Source organism: Penicillium hordei (assembly GCF_028827395.1).
Source record: "Penicillium hordei strain IBT 12815 chromosome Unknown utg000002l_segment0_segment0, whole genome shotgun sequence".
Classification (NCBI taxonomy): domain Eukaryota; kingdom Fungi; phylum Ascomycota; class Eurotiomycetes; order Eurotiales; family Aspergillaceae; genus Penicillium; species Penicillium hordei.
The window spans coordinates 1,374,423-1,386,756 of NW_026623143.1; the positions used below are offsets into that span (position 1 = coordinate 1,374,423).

At 45.0% G+C, this 12,334-nt stretch overlaps 2 protein-coding genes across 2 annotated transcripts; one reads left to right on the forward strand and one right to left on the reverse strand.

The window, feature by feature from the left end:
* Positions 1 to 4,777: 4,777 nt before the first annotated feature.
* On the forward strand, positions 4,778 to 5,962 carry N7537_003803 (serine hydrolase domain-containing protein; the record flags this gene model as incomplete). The annotated part of the gene is made up of 1 exon (XM_056894861.1): positions 4,778 to 5,962. The coding sequence occupies one exon, from the start codon at positions 4,778 to 4,780 to the stop codon at positions 5,960 to 5,962; it is 1,185 nt and encodes a 394-aa protein (XP_056754609.1).
* Positions 5,963 to 8,489: 2,527 nt separating this feature from the next.
* N7537_003804 (uncharacterized protein) lies at positions 8,490 to 10,258 on the reverse strand (the record flags this gene model as incomplete). The annotated part of the gene is made up of 2 exons (XM_056894862.1): positions 8,490 to 10,087; positions 10,138 to 10,258. 2 exons carry the CDS (start codon positions 10,256 to 10,258, stop codon positions 8,490 to 8,492), a joined length of 1,719 nt encoding a protein of 572 aa, XP_056754610.1.
* Between the last annotated feature and the right edge of the window lie 2,076 nt (positions 10,259 to 12,334).

Consider the following 12,334-nt stretch of genomic DNA (forward strand, 5'->3'; position numbering starts at 1 on the left):
TCTGTCAGTTAAGGGGGGATGGTACTATACTAAAAGAATTCTCACATTTTTTTACCTACTTCTTTACTATACCGAATAAGAAAGCTAGGGCCAAAGTAGCACACACACCACTACCAATACTTACCGATTTTCTTTTCATTGTGAAAAGATTTGTGGAGTTTTCTTTTCTCGACTAGTATCAGGCCTCTCGAGTTGTAAAGCGTGCTCACGATAGTTCTTTTTAGAGTAGTCTTTGCTATACCCCGTTGACGTTTATACTCGATTTCTCTAATAAAAAACAAAAACAGAGAATATCGAGCAACACGTAGCTTTATATCATACATATCGTTCTCATTGTACAGGCGTATCAAATAGGTCATAAGACTAGTACGATTGGGCTTTTAAGCGGCATTCGAGGAGCTTGGGTCATTCTAGGAAGGGACGCTCTAGAAACCAGAGACCTTCTAGGTATAGGAGTACTTTTCTAAAGAGGCAGCGAGGTTGTATGAATGAAGGCGTTCGCCGGTACGCTAGACTTCCGTTAGCTATTACAAAGTTAGGCGGGAATAAACCGATTCTAGAATATTAGTTTCATTCGGTTCACAATCTTTAACTGCTATACTTTGTTACTTAGGCTCCTCTAGTTGCTTAGGGGCAAGGCGGGGCCTAAGGTTCCTAAAGGATTGGTCAGATTGAGATTCAACAGCAAGGGAAAGCTTCCGCTTGGAGCTTGCCTACAAACCCCTAATTAGCGAGGGCAAGTAAGACGCATCTGAAAGCTTCTTAGGTAACGCAGACAGGCCATTATTATTAAACGGAGAGATAGATATGGAAATGCCGCCTTAGGGGTTCGAGGTAAAGTCGACCGGATTCTCGTCTTCACTCAAAAACCTTATAGAATCACCAATAGCCAAGTCAATATCCGATTCCCTAAAGCTTTCATTTGAAATTGAACAATCATTAGGGTCGCTACCCCTTGCATTGCCAGGAGTATAGTCGGCTCGTTGCTATGGTTCCAATGAGTATCGTTCACTCGAATTAATATCGTCAGAGCCAATTAGATTGATAGCAGCAATTTCGTCCTCATCGGGAGTATCTTCAACTATCGGCTAGACTCTCGATAAGGATTGTCGGGGGCGTTCGGGCAGCCGAGTTGCTTGGTAAGTTTATGTTTAGGCCGTCCGGGAGGTGCTTGTCGAAATCGTTAGGGAAAGATTGATTATAGGTATCGACGGATATATCTAGAAAACAAAGGTAAATTTAGTCAAATCTTCTGAGACGTATTTCTAGGCTTCTTTACCGGACGAGTTTTAGTCGTTCAGCGGAACCACCGAGTCTGACGATACTATAAGATAGCCTTGATTTAGGCTACCATCGATAGCCGATAAGAAAAATTGCCCAGAGCTGTTGTGCTTTACCTTATAATCGATTAAATAGTCTATATCAGCTCGAATCTACTCGTAAAGGCTTATGACCGTTTCTATAGGTAACATCGATTGAAGTTTATAAGAGATGCGGACTACGTCTAGAATCTATGATAGTGTTAATAAGCGTTAGGCCCTAAGTAGAGTCAAGCCTACCTCTTTCTCTAAATTTTCTCTAGGTAAGAAGAAGTCGAAGCTCCCTTATTCTTTATAGTGATTAGCCTAGAAGAGTCAGATAGTACGAGTTCCGATTCGGGGGCTAGCTCATATTAAGAGAAAACTTGATCTAAAGCATTTTAAGGGTAAAAGCTTCTAAAGAGGACTAAGGAATTCGATAGCAAGTAATAAACGGGATATCGAGAGCACTTAGAGATCGCTTGGTATACTTTAGGGGGGAGGGGAGTAACGCCGACTACGAGGACAAAGTGGGTACCACTCTTTCTCGGCTCACCTTCTACTCACCCTCTGCTTACCTCCTCTAATCGTGGGATTCATTATATCCGTAAAGTCGAAATATACGGGATAGAAGGATTTATATAACATTTTATAAGTGGCTGAGGGTATAAAAGGAACTTCACGACAATTTGACAAATTCAACCTCCATAGTTGAAGTGAATGACCATATTCTTTCGTCTTGTTGTGAGTTGTTAAGGAAAGGAAAAAACGATCTAGTAAGTTAATCACACGGGGTTAGTCATTGTCAGCCAAAGCAGCTATCATATGACCGGTATTGTGGACTAATGACGAACGTTAAGTTACAATATAATTGCGGGGTGCTTAGAGCACTTAGGGAGCAAAGTAGGGATTATTCCTCCCTATAAAAAATGTAAACACACCCTGCACGTTTTAGGTATATATACTAGCCCAAAGCGGTTAGCGCTTGTCTTTACTCTAATCAGAGTCGCCTTTGTCCTTTCCGAGTCAGTTTCTATATAGTAACGCCGTAGAATCCCTGCTACTGTTCTCGAGGTATTGATTTATATGTTACGTATATAGAATCATGCTCTTATTCCTAGAGGCTAAAGTGATCTAGGATCAGTATATAAAGTTGAATCCCTAGCCAATAATAGGCTCTGTGGGCGATACAAAAACTGCCTTTATTGATAGGAACGGCAATGGTAATTTGTTTGGGTATTGCCAGAAGACCCGACGTCGGGTTGAGGTATTTATAGGCAAAGGGCTTACGTGATCGTGGTAGTCTTTGATTGAGTTCCCGGGTTTAGGTAGGCGTTGATGGCAAAGATGATAGGCACGATCATGCTTCCTAGTAGAAAAAGAAAAGTATGAATGATTCTTCAGATCCAAAAATGACTTTTTTCACCATCAATCGAAACTTGTTGGAACACGGTACGCCTCATTTTCAATGCCCCTACATAAATGCCTCAAATTTCTGCTCTTACGATAAGCTGATCTATATAAAAGATACAAGACATCATTTAGATCAAAAGCTACCGTATTATTCTAAAAGAAATAATGAATAAGAAACGAAAACCAAACTAGACCGTAAGACCTCCTGATAGGTTTTAAGACCTCTTGCTAGTTTTAGAATTGGGTAAGTATAGAAACATTCCTGAGTTAGTTTAAAGAAACTAGGATTTCAAACCAGGCCGCTACTAGGTTGCCTAAAGCTTGACAAATTGTCCTTTACATTATTACCCCCAGATAACATCATCTTGCTTAAGCAGCCTGATTTGGACTAGTGGCACTCTGAATGCTTTTCAGAGTCACGCCAGCTCTCGGCTAAACTAATTTCCGAATAGTCCATGGCCAATACCTCCTGTTTTATTAGGATGCGCCCCAAAGCTGTAGTCCGAGTAACCTTCCATATATGAGTTAAAGGAAGTCTCTCTGCTTTAGCTCTGCCCACTTTTCAGTAGTCTACGGAAGTCATAATGGCTCTTGGATCATCTTGCCCCTATAGAGTTCCCCGCACGACCCTTGTGCATTCGGAAGCGTAACCACAGTTCCCAGAGAACTAACTATAGGGCCCCGTGAATGGACGGGTGTGCTCCAGGATCTAAGGTTGAGGGCCTAGGAACGATCTGTCTCGCTCCTAGGAGTGACGGGTTTAGTTCCTAGAGGACATTAAGTTCCTAGAGGACATTAAGCTCCTAGAGGGGTAAGCATTCCTAGGAGCGATGATTAAAACTCAGCATATCGTAGGTTAATAAAAAAAACAGCTAGCTGGTTTAGATCTGTACAAGACAGGCAAACGCATTTAAGTGCGGCGGCGTTGAAGAATTGAGAAGCCGCTCATTTTCGATGGCGTTAGGGGCGATTCAACGTGTTTAAGCTCTCGTCATAGTAGAGTGAGGAAACAGATGCCCTTCAAGAAATGTTATTGTGGAAATCGGGTGGATTGGTTGATCCTGGACGTGTTGATCATTGCACACGACGAACTCGATAAACGTTGAGTAAATAGGAAGTCAAGAGCTGTTGACGGCAATGTTAGTGTTTACGGTCCTTGTCCTTTATGCGCATGCCAAACGTTACTGGGTGAGTGTTTTACTTGTTCGAGGAAATCGTATTGTTTAACTAATTAATTAAATCGATCACTAACTATTTAGCAGAAAAGGAAAGATTCTCGGTCCGCGATTATAAACAGCTTATCTCAATAGAGTAGAAGTTACCGAGGCCCTTAGGGTAAAGCACGATGACTTGTGGTTCCAAAGAGGATTCTCCACACTCAAGAATTCGCAGTAGATTCCTAAGTCATTCACGAATGACTTATTATCCTGAGGATAGGGGAAACTATATAGCCCATGCAGTCAGCTTATCGCGTGCGGAATTCAACGGTGGTGGAGACAAAGCGACTTCTAGAGGTATGAAAAAGCCTGTACAGTAGCGTCCGATATCGCCTTCCACGTCTCGGACAGAGATACTCTTTCAAACCCTAATCACATGATACGGGAAAAATAACATGTACTGTGCATACCCGTAATAATACCAGTTTCTTTTTATAGATCGTGAACAATAACAAACCCGCTATTTCGATCAATCTATGCGGTAACGATGACTAAACGTAATATATAGTAACTACTCGAAGTCATATGATGTATGTGGTATAATACCTGGTTTCTACCATGTATTCGGACTTCGTATTCGACAAAGAGCCTAAAATTAGAGACCGACCACACCTATTCTAGGCCCTGTTTCGTTATAGACGTTTAGTGGGTTCGAATAGGGGACTATTATAACAAGCGGATCCTCCGGAACGCAGGGTTTTACCCACTCATACAGTAATCAAGCACAACACTAGTCTTCTCTTCTAAACATCATCACTTTCAACGCATCCTATACATATAAGTCGCCTCTTTCTTCCCTTTGAATTCGAGCTCCATTCCTTATATTGGTCAATCGCTACCACGAACAGAATGGCTCAGGTCCAAGGCCACTGCGACGCCCGGTTTTCCAAGCTACGCGACTTGATGCAAGAGTTCATCGCGTCTGGACAAGATATCGGTGCCAGCCTATGTATTAATATCAACGGCAATAATGTGGTGGATTTATGGGGGGGCTACGCCGACGCATCGACCGAGAAACCATGGGAAAGGGATACGATAGTGAATGTCTTCTCGACCACCAAACTAGTCACCAACCTGGCGGCTCTAATGCTAATCTCGCGTGGTGTGCTTGCCCCCGAGGATAAGGTGGGCCAGCACTGGCCTGAGTTTGCAGCAAACGGGAAGTCGGAGGTCACGGTCGGCCAAGTACTATCCCACACGGCGGGTCTCTGCGCGTGGCAGGACAATATGACGCTGGAGGACCTATATGACCTCGAGGCGGCAACCAGCAAGCTAGCGCGCCAGGCACCGCTGTGGGCTCCCGGAACCGCAATGGGATACCACGGCATAACACAGGGATTCCTCGTCGCGGAGCTGGTGCGAAGGAAAACGGGGATGTCAATCGACAAGTTCGTAACGGAGGAGATTTGCCGGCCGCTGGGCGATGGGGCGGACTTCCAGCTCGGGTGTCGCAAGGAGGACTGGAACCGGGTAGCCCCCGTCGTGCCTCCACCAGGACCTTCGATCCAAGCGGTGCTTCGCCAACAGCCGGGATATAAGGAGGACTCGATCGTCGTACGCACGATTTGTAACCCCTTTCCCACGGCCGAGGCCGCCAACACTGAGCTCTGGCGGTCCAGTACGTTAGGCTCGGTCAACGGCCACACAAACGCTAGGGCGTTAGTCAAGATCCTCTCCTGCTTCTCGCTCGGCGGCACATGTGCGGAAACAGGCCATCGCCTACTGTCGGCTGAGACAGTGAAACTAGCGCTTACAGAGCATGCGACTGGAATAGATCTGGTGACAGGGGGGAGCGGGAGACGTGGACTTGGGATTTACCTCACCGGGCCTGGATCGGGGATGGTCGGAAGCAAGCTGCCGGACGGCAATATTGGATGGGGTAGCGGATGGGGGGGTTCGATCGTGGTTGTGGATAGCGATAGGAGGCTCACAATCGCGTATACTATGAACAGGATGCTCAACGCGGAACATCCTTCCCCGGCAGCATATATCAAGGCGGTTTATGAGATACTTGGAGCTACCCAGGCTGCCTAGGATCTGGACGGGCTTAGTTCAGAAACTGCATATTCCTGGGCTTGGCAGAGGTAGATCATATCAGGCGTGCAGTGTGAGAAATAAGCGGGACGGTCCTCGCCGAGCTTCGTCTTGCGAGTCTGCATGATCTGCACAAGAAGTTGCTCCGCCTCCTCAGCCCTACATCCTACATATCGACGCGATGTTAGCCATGTCTACTAACGCGTTGAAACGTTTCAAACCAAATGTTCTTTTCTTGTCTTGGGCACTTGGATTGACTTCAATGTCGCAACAACTATTTGTAGTATGGATCCCTGGGCAGGGATTGTTATTTTTGGATCAGTAATAATAAATATTGAATTTTACCGTTCAAAACCGAAACATGATCTAAAGTACGGGAGTAACCATATCTGGATTAAGAAGAGCATGTGATTAGGGTTTGAAACAGCATCTCCATGTTTCCGACATGGAAGGCGATGTCGGGCGCTACTGTACATAAAAGAATGAAAATATCTCGGGAAGGTTTGAGAAGAATTCTCCGCGCTGAGCTTTAATGGTATCTTGCACGGCTTCTATTAATTATTTAGAGAACTATCTAAGCCACCAAGGTACGAGGGGGTTGGAATGGGGCCTGGAAAATGTGGCATGAAATAAGCTTGGCACGGGTGAAAAGAAGTTCTAGCTGGAGAATTGGGGGGTGTCTAGGTATTAGGAAAAATGCGCGTGATTTGGAGTGGAGACTGCTGTCTACCCAATAATATTCAATAAACACCCTACTTCTTTAAAAAAACATTAAAGTAATTATAATTATAATTATTCTAAACCCTCGCATTTCTGAGACAACCAATTGTTTAATCAACAACTGCAAGTTTGCTTGCGGTTGACCCCTCATCTTTCACCACTATGGGCCTTCTACTACTCGTCGACGATGTCTTACAGACTCTCGTTTATTCTACTGATTGTTGTAAAAAATATCGTTGATATTGAATGTGCTTTCGGTCAACTCCCAAATAACCGTTGGTTGTATGTTATTGTTCATCAACGTCATGTCTCTTCAAACAGTGTCTTTACGCTTTGCCCGCGTTTTAATTTGCATTCCAAATATTAATTACCCAGACAAGATCCCGCTTTTTTTTATCTCGCGAGTGAGACCCTCACATTTCTGGGATCATATTCGATCCCAGAATCCACGGCATGGTCCCTAGGCACGCTCTTGGCCGCTCACAGGAGGAACGGTCATGGTCCCAGAGGACCTATAGCTCCCGGTGGACTGTATAGCTCCGGGGAATGAGAGGTGATACCCTGGGAGCATGGAATCTGGGATCAGATATTATCTGGCACTGGTTTATGTACTTCCGCTACGATAATTCATATACCATATTCTCGGCCGTTCGTAGGGTCGAATTCGTCTTTCCCACCAATTGCTTTGCATATAGTTATACAGAGTTTTTATTTGTTCCACCGAAATAGTTTAGCTACTCCAAGGTGGAGAATGGAGTAGCGGTAGGCCAATCACACATTATATTTCAACCAACCCATCAAACATATGATCAAGTGTCCTAGATAATAATTGGCAGCCTGTGAGGGATAACGGGCCCATTCGTGTCTCATCTATCTACCATCAGATCATCTAAAGCCTGTAATAAGGCAATAATATGTCCAGCAGCCTTAGAATTTACGTGTAATTGTCTACTCGGGATCTAAGTCCGGGTTAAGCGTTTAAACAGAACATGAATGATTTGGTCCTTTTTTTTTTCTTTCTGTACTCACATTTTGAATCAACCAATTATTTAATCACTGGTGCAAGTTTGCCTGCACGTTGTCTCATGCTTTCCACCAATATAGGTCTTGCACCGCTCGTCGACGACTATGTGTTTATTTACTAGATATCGTCGAAGGCATCGCTGAAAATGCAAATCGGCCAACTCTTAAATAACCGTTGCATTTTTTTTTTCTTTATCACCATTGTGACTCTGCGAACAATTTAGCTATCTTACAACCCCCCCCCCCCCCCTCCTTCGATTCGGTTAGCGTCTTTATATGCGTAGCTCAGAGTCACGCTAGTCCCGAACTGGTAACATGTCAAGTCGCGGACCGAGAATATAAAAAGGAATCAAGGACACAGAGCAAAATATGTCTCAAATTTTTTTCAAAGTGATCTGATAGCCAAAAGCCATGAGCTGGTAGTAGCTATGTTATTGATTAGGAATGAGAGGGACTGATGTGGGGCACGATGAGCTGAAAGCGGTTAGCCTTTCTCTGTCCTCCACTGCTGGTAGATCGAATAGATTCTATCGCCTATAAAATCAGGAACAGATTTACACTTCTGTCAAAAATAGTGGTTTAAGTACAGCTAAGGCTGACAGTAGGAGATAGGAGGCGTGGCCAAAACCGACCGTACATTTAGCAGCTTTCTTACTTTGGTGCAAAGCAGCTGGGCTCCAAAAGGCAACGAGTATGATTCATCTCTGTGTATACGCATAAATTTACTTTATAATTAGCGATAATTCTATTTAATGAGCAGGTAGAAGTAAATAAAAAACAAGAATCAGGAACTTTGGTACTTCGTATATCCTCGCTTCGCGCAAGCCGGCGACTGGTGTAGGAGATATTGTTCTTTTTGAGGAGCAGCGCGAACAAGTTCTTCAAATGGTTGAATTGCCCGAAGAGCAACAACCGAGACTTTCCACATGAGATGCCCTTCACCCCGTCCATCGATGAGCTCCCACCGAAGACGAACATTGGAGTCCCCTCCAGGAGCAGATACCTTCATGAAATTTAGTGCCCCAGTCACCGTGGAATAATCCAGCCAAAGGTTTTCTTCGGGACCAGGTATACCGTAGACAACGCTGCATTCTGAAGAGTACCGGATCACTCCAGCAAATCTCCCAAGGGTATCTCCTTCCTGGACTGAAATGATGGGGCAAACCGTGAGAAAGACATCGTCTTTGGGTTGAAGAATAACGAAAATAGACTTGTTCCGCATTGTTTCTGCCTTTGGCTGCAAGTCAAAGAACCCACCGAGTGTAACAGCGGATGGCTCGTGTGACCCGCTCAATTGGAAGACGGTTTCCTCCACGCTGGAGAACCATGGGTTGGTAGCGCTATTCCACGCATTTTCAGGAACACGAAGTCTGTCCGCTACAAGCGACTGGCTCAGCCATAGTCTTCCCGTGAAACCGCCCTTGCTCTCCTCGACCACACGCTCTTCCAACTGTTTGATATGGAAGGCATATCTTTCTTCCCAGTTCCGGACCATCTCTACTAAAGAAGCTCCAGCTTCTGACGAGTAGCTTTTGCAGAAGCGGTCGAATTCCTTTGTGCGATACAAGAGGATTTTGTCAACACCCGCGTTCCGCATCTCGAACAGTCGTTTCCAAAAAAGACGGCACTGCCGTTGATTAGCGAGGCTAAGTCCATAACCCGCTTCCCTCATGAAGCGCTCGGTAGCGACCTTCTCGGCCATCGTGAATTCATCAAGAGGGCCTTTGGAGGTTGGCAAATCCTTTGGGTCAAGGAGTTCGGCGCCTTTTTTGATGATTTCCCAATACACGGTCTCGTTAAATCGAGATTGGATACTTTTGCTTGCCGAGAATGCATTCTCCTGCTTGATTAGCTGGACTGCATCGGGGTATTGCAACTTGACAATGCCATCCACAAAACTCTGAATCGCCTCAACCTTCGTTGTCACAATTGCCTGCTTTGAACAGTGGCCATATCTTCCGAGTGGATCGTTAAGCTTGATACAGTTGACAAGTATGTTCTCGACGATACTGTGCGGCACTTTTCCACCTTGATGGGTATATACGTCGGTCAAGGGTGTTCCAGCCCGGGGTAAGTTCATCGCTGTGTTCGCTTCATCTGTCGACGGGGAATCGGTTGGTATGTTTCCTTCTATAGGTGGTACGGCATCATTCATCCCTTGCGACATTTCTTTGAGAGTAGTCTTGTCTTTCGCCTTGACTTTGTTCTTCCTTTTCTTCTTATGAGACGGTACGTCTAACCCCGTGTAGTCCGCTCTACTTCGTTTTTCAGGTGTGGGGAGGAACCGATAAGAGCCGCGCTTTGCTTTAGGATCCGGACTAGCTGTGGGAGTAGGAAGAGGTGGTGGATCTGTTATTCCTACCTCCTGTCTTGTTTGGCGGACTATGCGTGTCAGTGGATATAGTTGCTCGAACGGTAGTTTGGGGGCTTACTGAAGTCAGAAATACCAAGTATGTGTTGCTTGATAGGCTCATCGCAGCAGTTACTGATTCCGCAGATTACTAGCAGCTCCTGGATTTTCTCCGCTGTCAAAGACCGAAAGATTTCCTCCATGGTGGGTTGTGCTGTGGATGTAAGCTCCAACCAGGAGATGTTGGGGGAGAGAAGTCGGGCAGCCGCTATTTTCGGTCGCATGGGTAACACTAATCTGTATTGGGGAAATATGGGGTCTAGACCGTGGCTAGCAGAATGAGATGGAAAGAAAGGGAAATGAACTTTTCTAAGTAGACCATATTGTAACTAGTATCTTGCACTCTATCAATTCACTGCTGGTAATTTGTTTGCGTGCTCTTCCTGCTACAGCGTTGCTTTCGTGATGGCACATCATGCGGGTTTCTTCGGCACACCGGCCTCTTTGCTTTCTCGCGCTCTTCAGCCTGTCGTCGTGCAGGTGGTGTGATCCCTAGTAGAATAACGATCTTGAATTTCCTTGTAGTAATCTTCATATTATAGCATTTATTGTCCAAATTGGAAGACTTCCCACCAAAGGGGGTGTTCGACTAATAAGACATTCGCCTACTAAATACGCACATGGTGGTGGCCGCGCGCGTATCTGAGACTTGGCAAATCGATAAGATTACAGTTTGCGAGGCGGCTGAGGCGTTGTGCTTGCAGCGATTTTGATCCAGAAAGTGCATGCCACATGGTGATCTGGCAAGAAGCACGTACAGTAATGCATGCGCGAACATCTGCAGTCTACATAGATACCCGTTTTTAGATAAGGCTGCAGCCTCAGGCTTCATAATAGCCAGAGGCGGTTAGCGTTTCTCTTCATGTTTGCTCAGAGTCACGCTGGGCCCAATCAAGACACTATTAACCAGATTTTAGCACGGCGCAAGACTAGAAGGCCATGCAAGATTTGTCTCTACAGAAAAGAGCCTGGGATTAAGAAATACGATTGGTCACCGCCGCATATACGTACAACCCTTCGCCGCTTATGCTGAGATCTTGGAATAGGGAGGCTGCTACGGACCTACCCGTCACCAATCAGTTGGTGCCCCACCGGGTACACAGATGGGCCGACCAAGAGCCAACCGATCTTTCTGTTATCAGATCACGTGCAACATCCCCAGGTATCGGAGGAGAAAGAAGTCACGATGATGCTCACTAGCAAGAGCATGATCCGCCCTGAGCCGGACTAAAGTTTGGTGTATATGTAAACAAATATAGACACCACCTAGTGGTACAAGTGGTACATACAAGCCAATAAAGTCGGCTTGGATTTGATGCCTGGGAAATCTGGCATAAAAGTTGGCATGTTACCATGGGTAGGATGAAATGATTCTTCCAACAGACATTGGGGGTGCCTGGGTATTAGGAAATTCGCTTGGTTTAAAGTGGAGAGTGTTCCCTAGCCAATCATACTTAATGAACACCTTCTTTCACTGCGCTGATAAAAAAGATCAATAAATTAATGGGTTTGTTTATTCTTTTCAACAATTTTGTAGTCGGATTTCTGAGACAATCAATTGTTTATCATCGGCTGTAAATCTTCTCTTGCCCGTTGACCTTCATGCTTTACTAGCATTGATTGGCCTTCTCACGCTCGTTGACAACTCTTAGCACGCTATTAAGTATTCTATCCTCATTTTTCTGCGACACTAGTATCGTCGTTGACAATGCACGTTCGGTCGACTCCCAAATAACCGTTGTATCGTATCGTTTATCAACATGATACCTCACTCTAAAAAACATTTACACCGGCTTTTTGCCCAGTTAATATGCATCACCTCTTCTTTCTATTGCCCACACTTATGTCTGCATTTCAATTTGTGTTATTAAAACTGATTGACGAGGCTATCTCCCAGGACTGGTAGATCGGGTTTTAGTCTCTCGATCGCAGAGCATGTATTTTATTGCCTCTCTCCAGTGTCTTGACACCATGATTCTGCCCAGTTATGTAATCACATGAACTTTCCGTTGGGGGCGCATAGAACGGCCGAAAATAATAATAAACTGATTAATTCGTTCATACATAATTAATGCAAACACAGTGAAAGAAGTAAAGTACTGTTGACCATACTACACCCTCCGCCCCAAATGACGCGCATTTCCTAATACCTAGGCACCGCCCGGAACAGTCTTTTTTTACGTTAACCGATGATGAATTCATTTGCCAGGCTGCTTGAG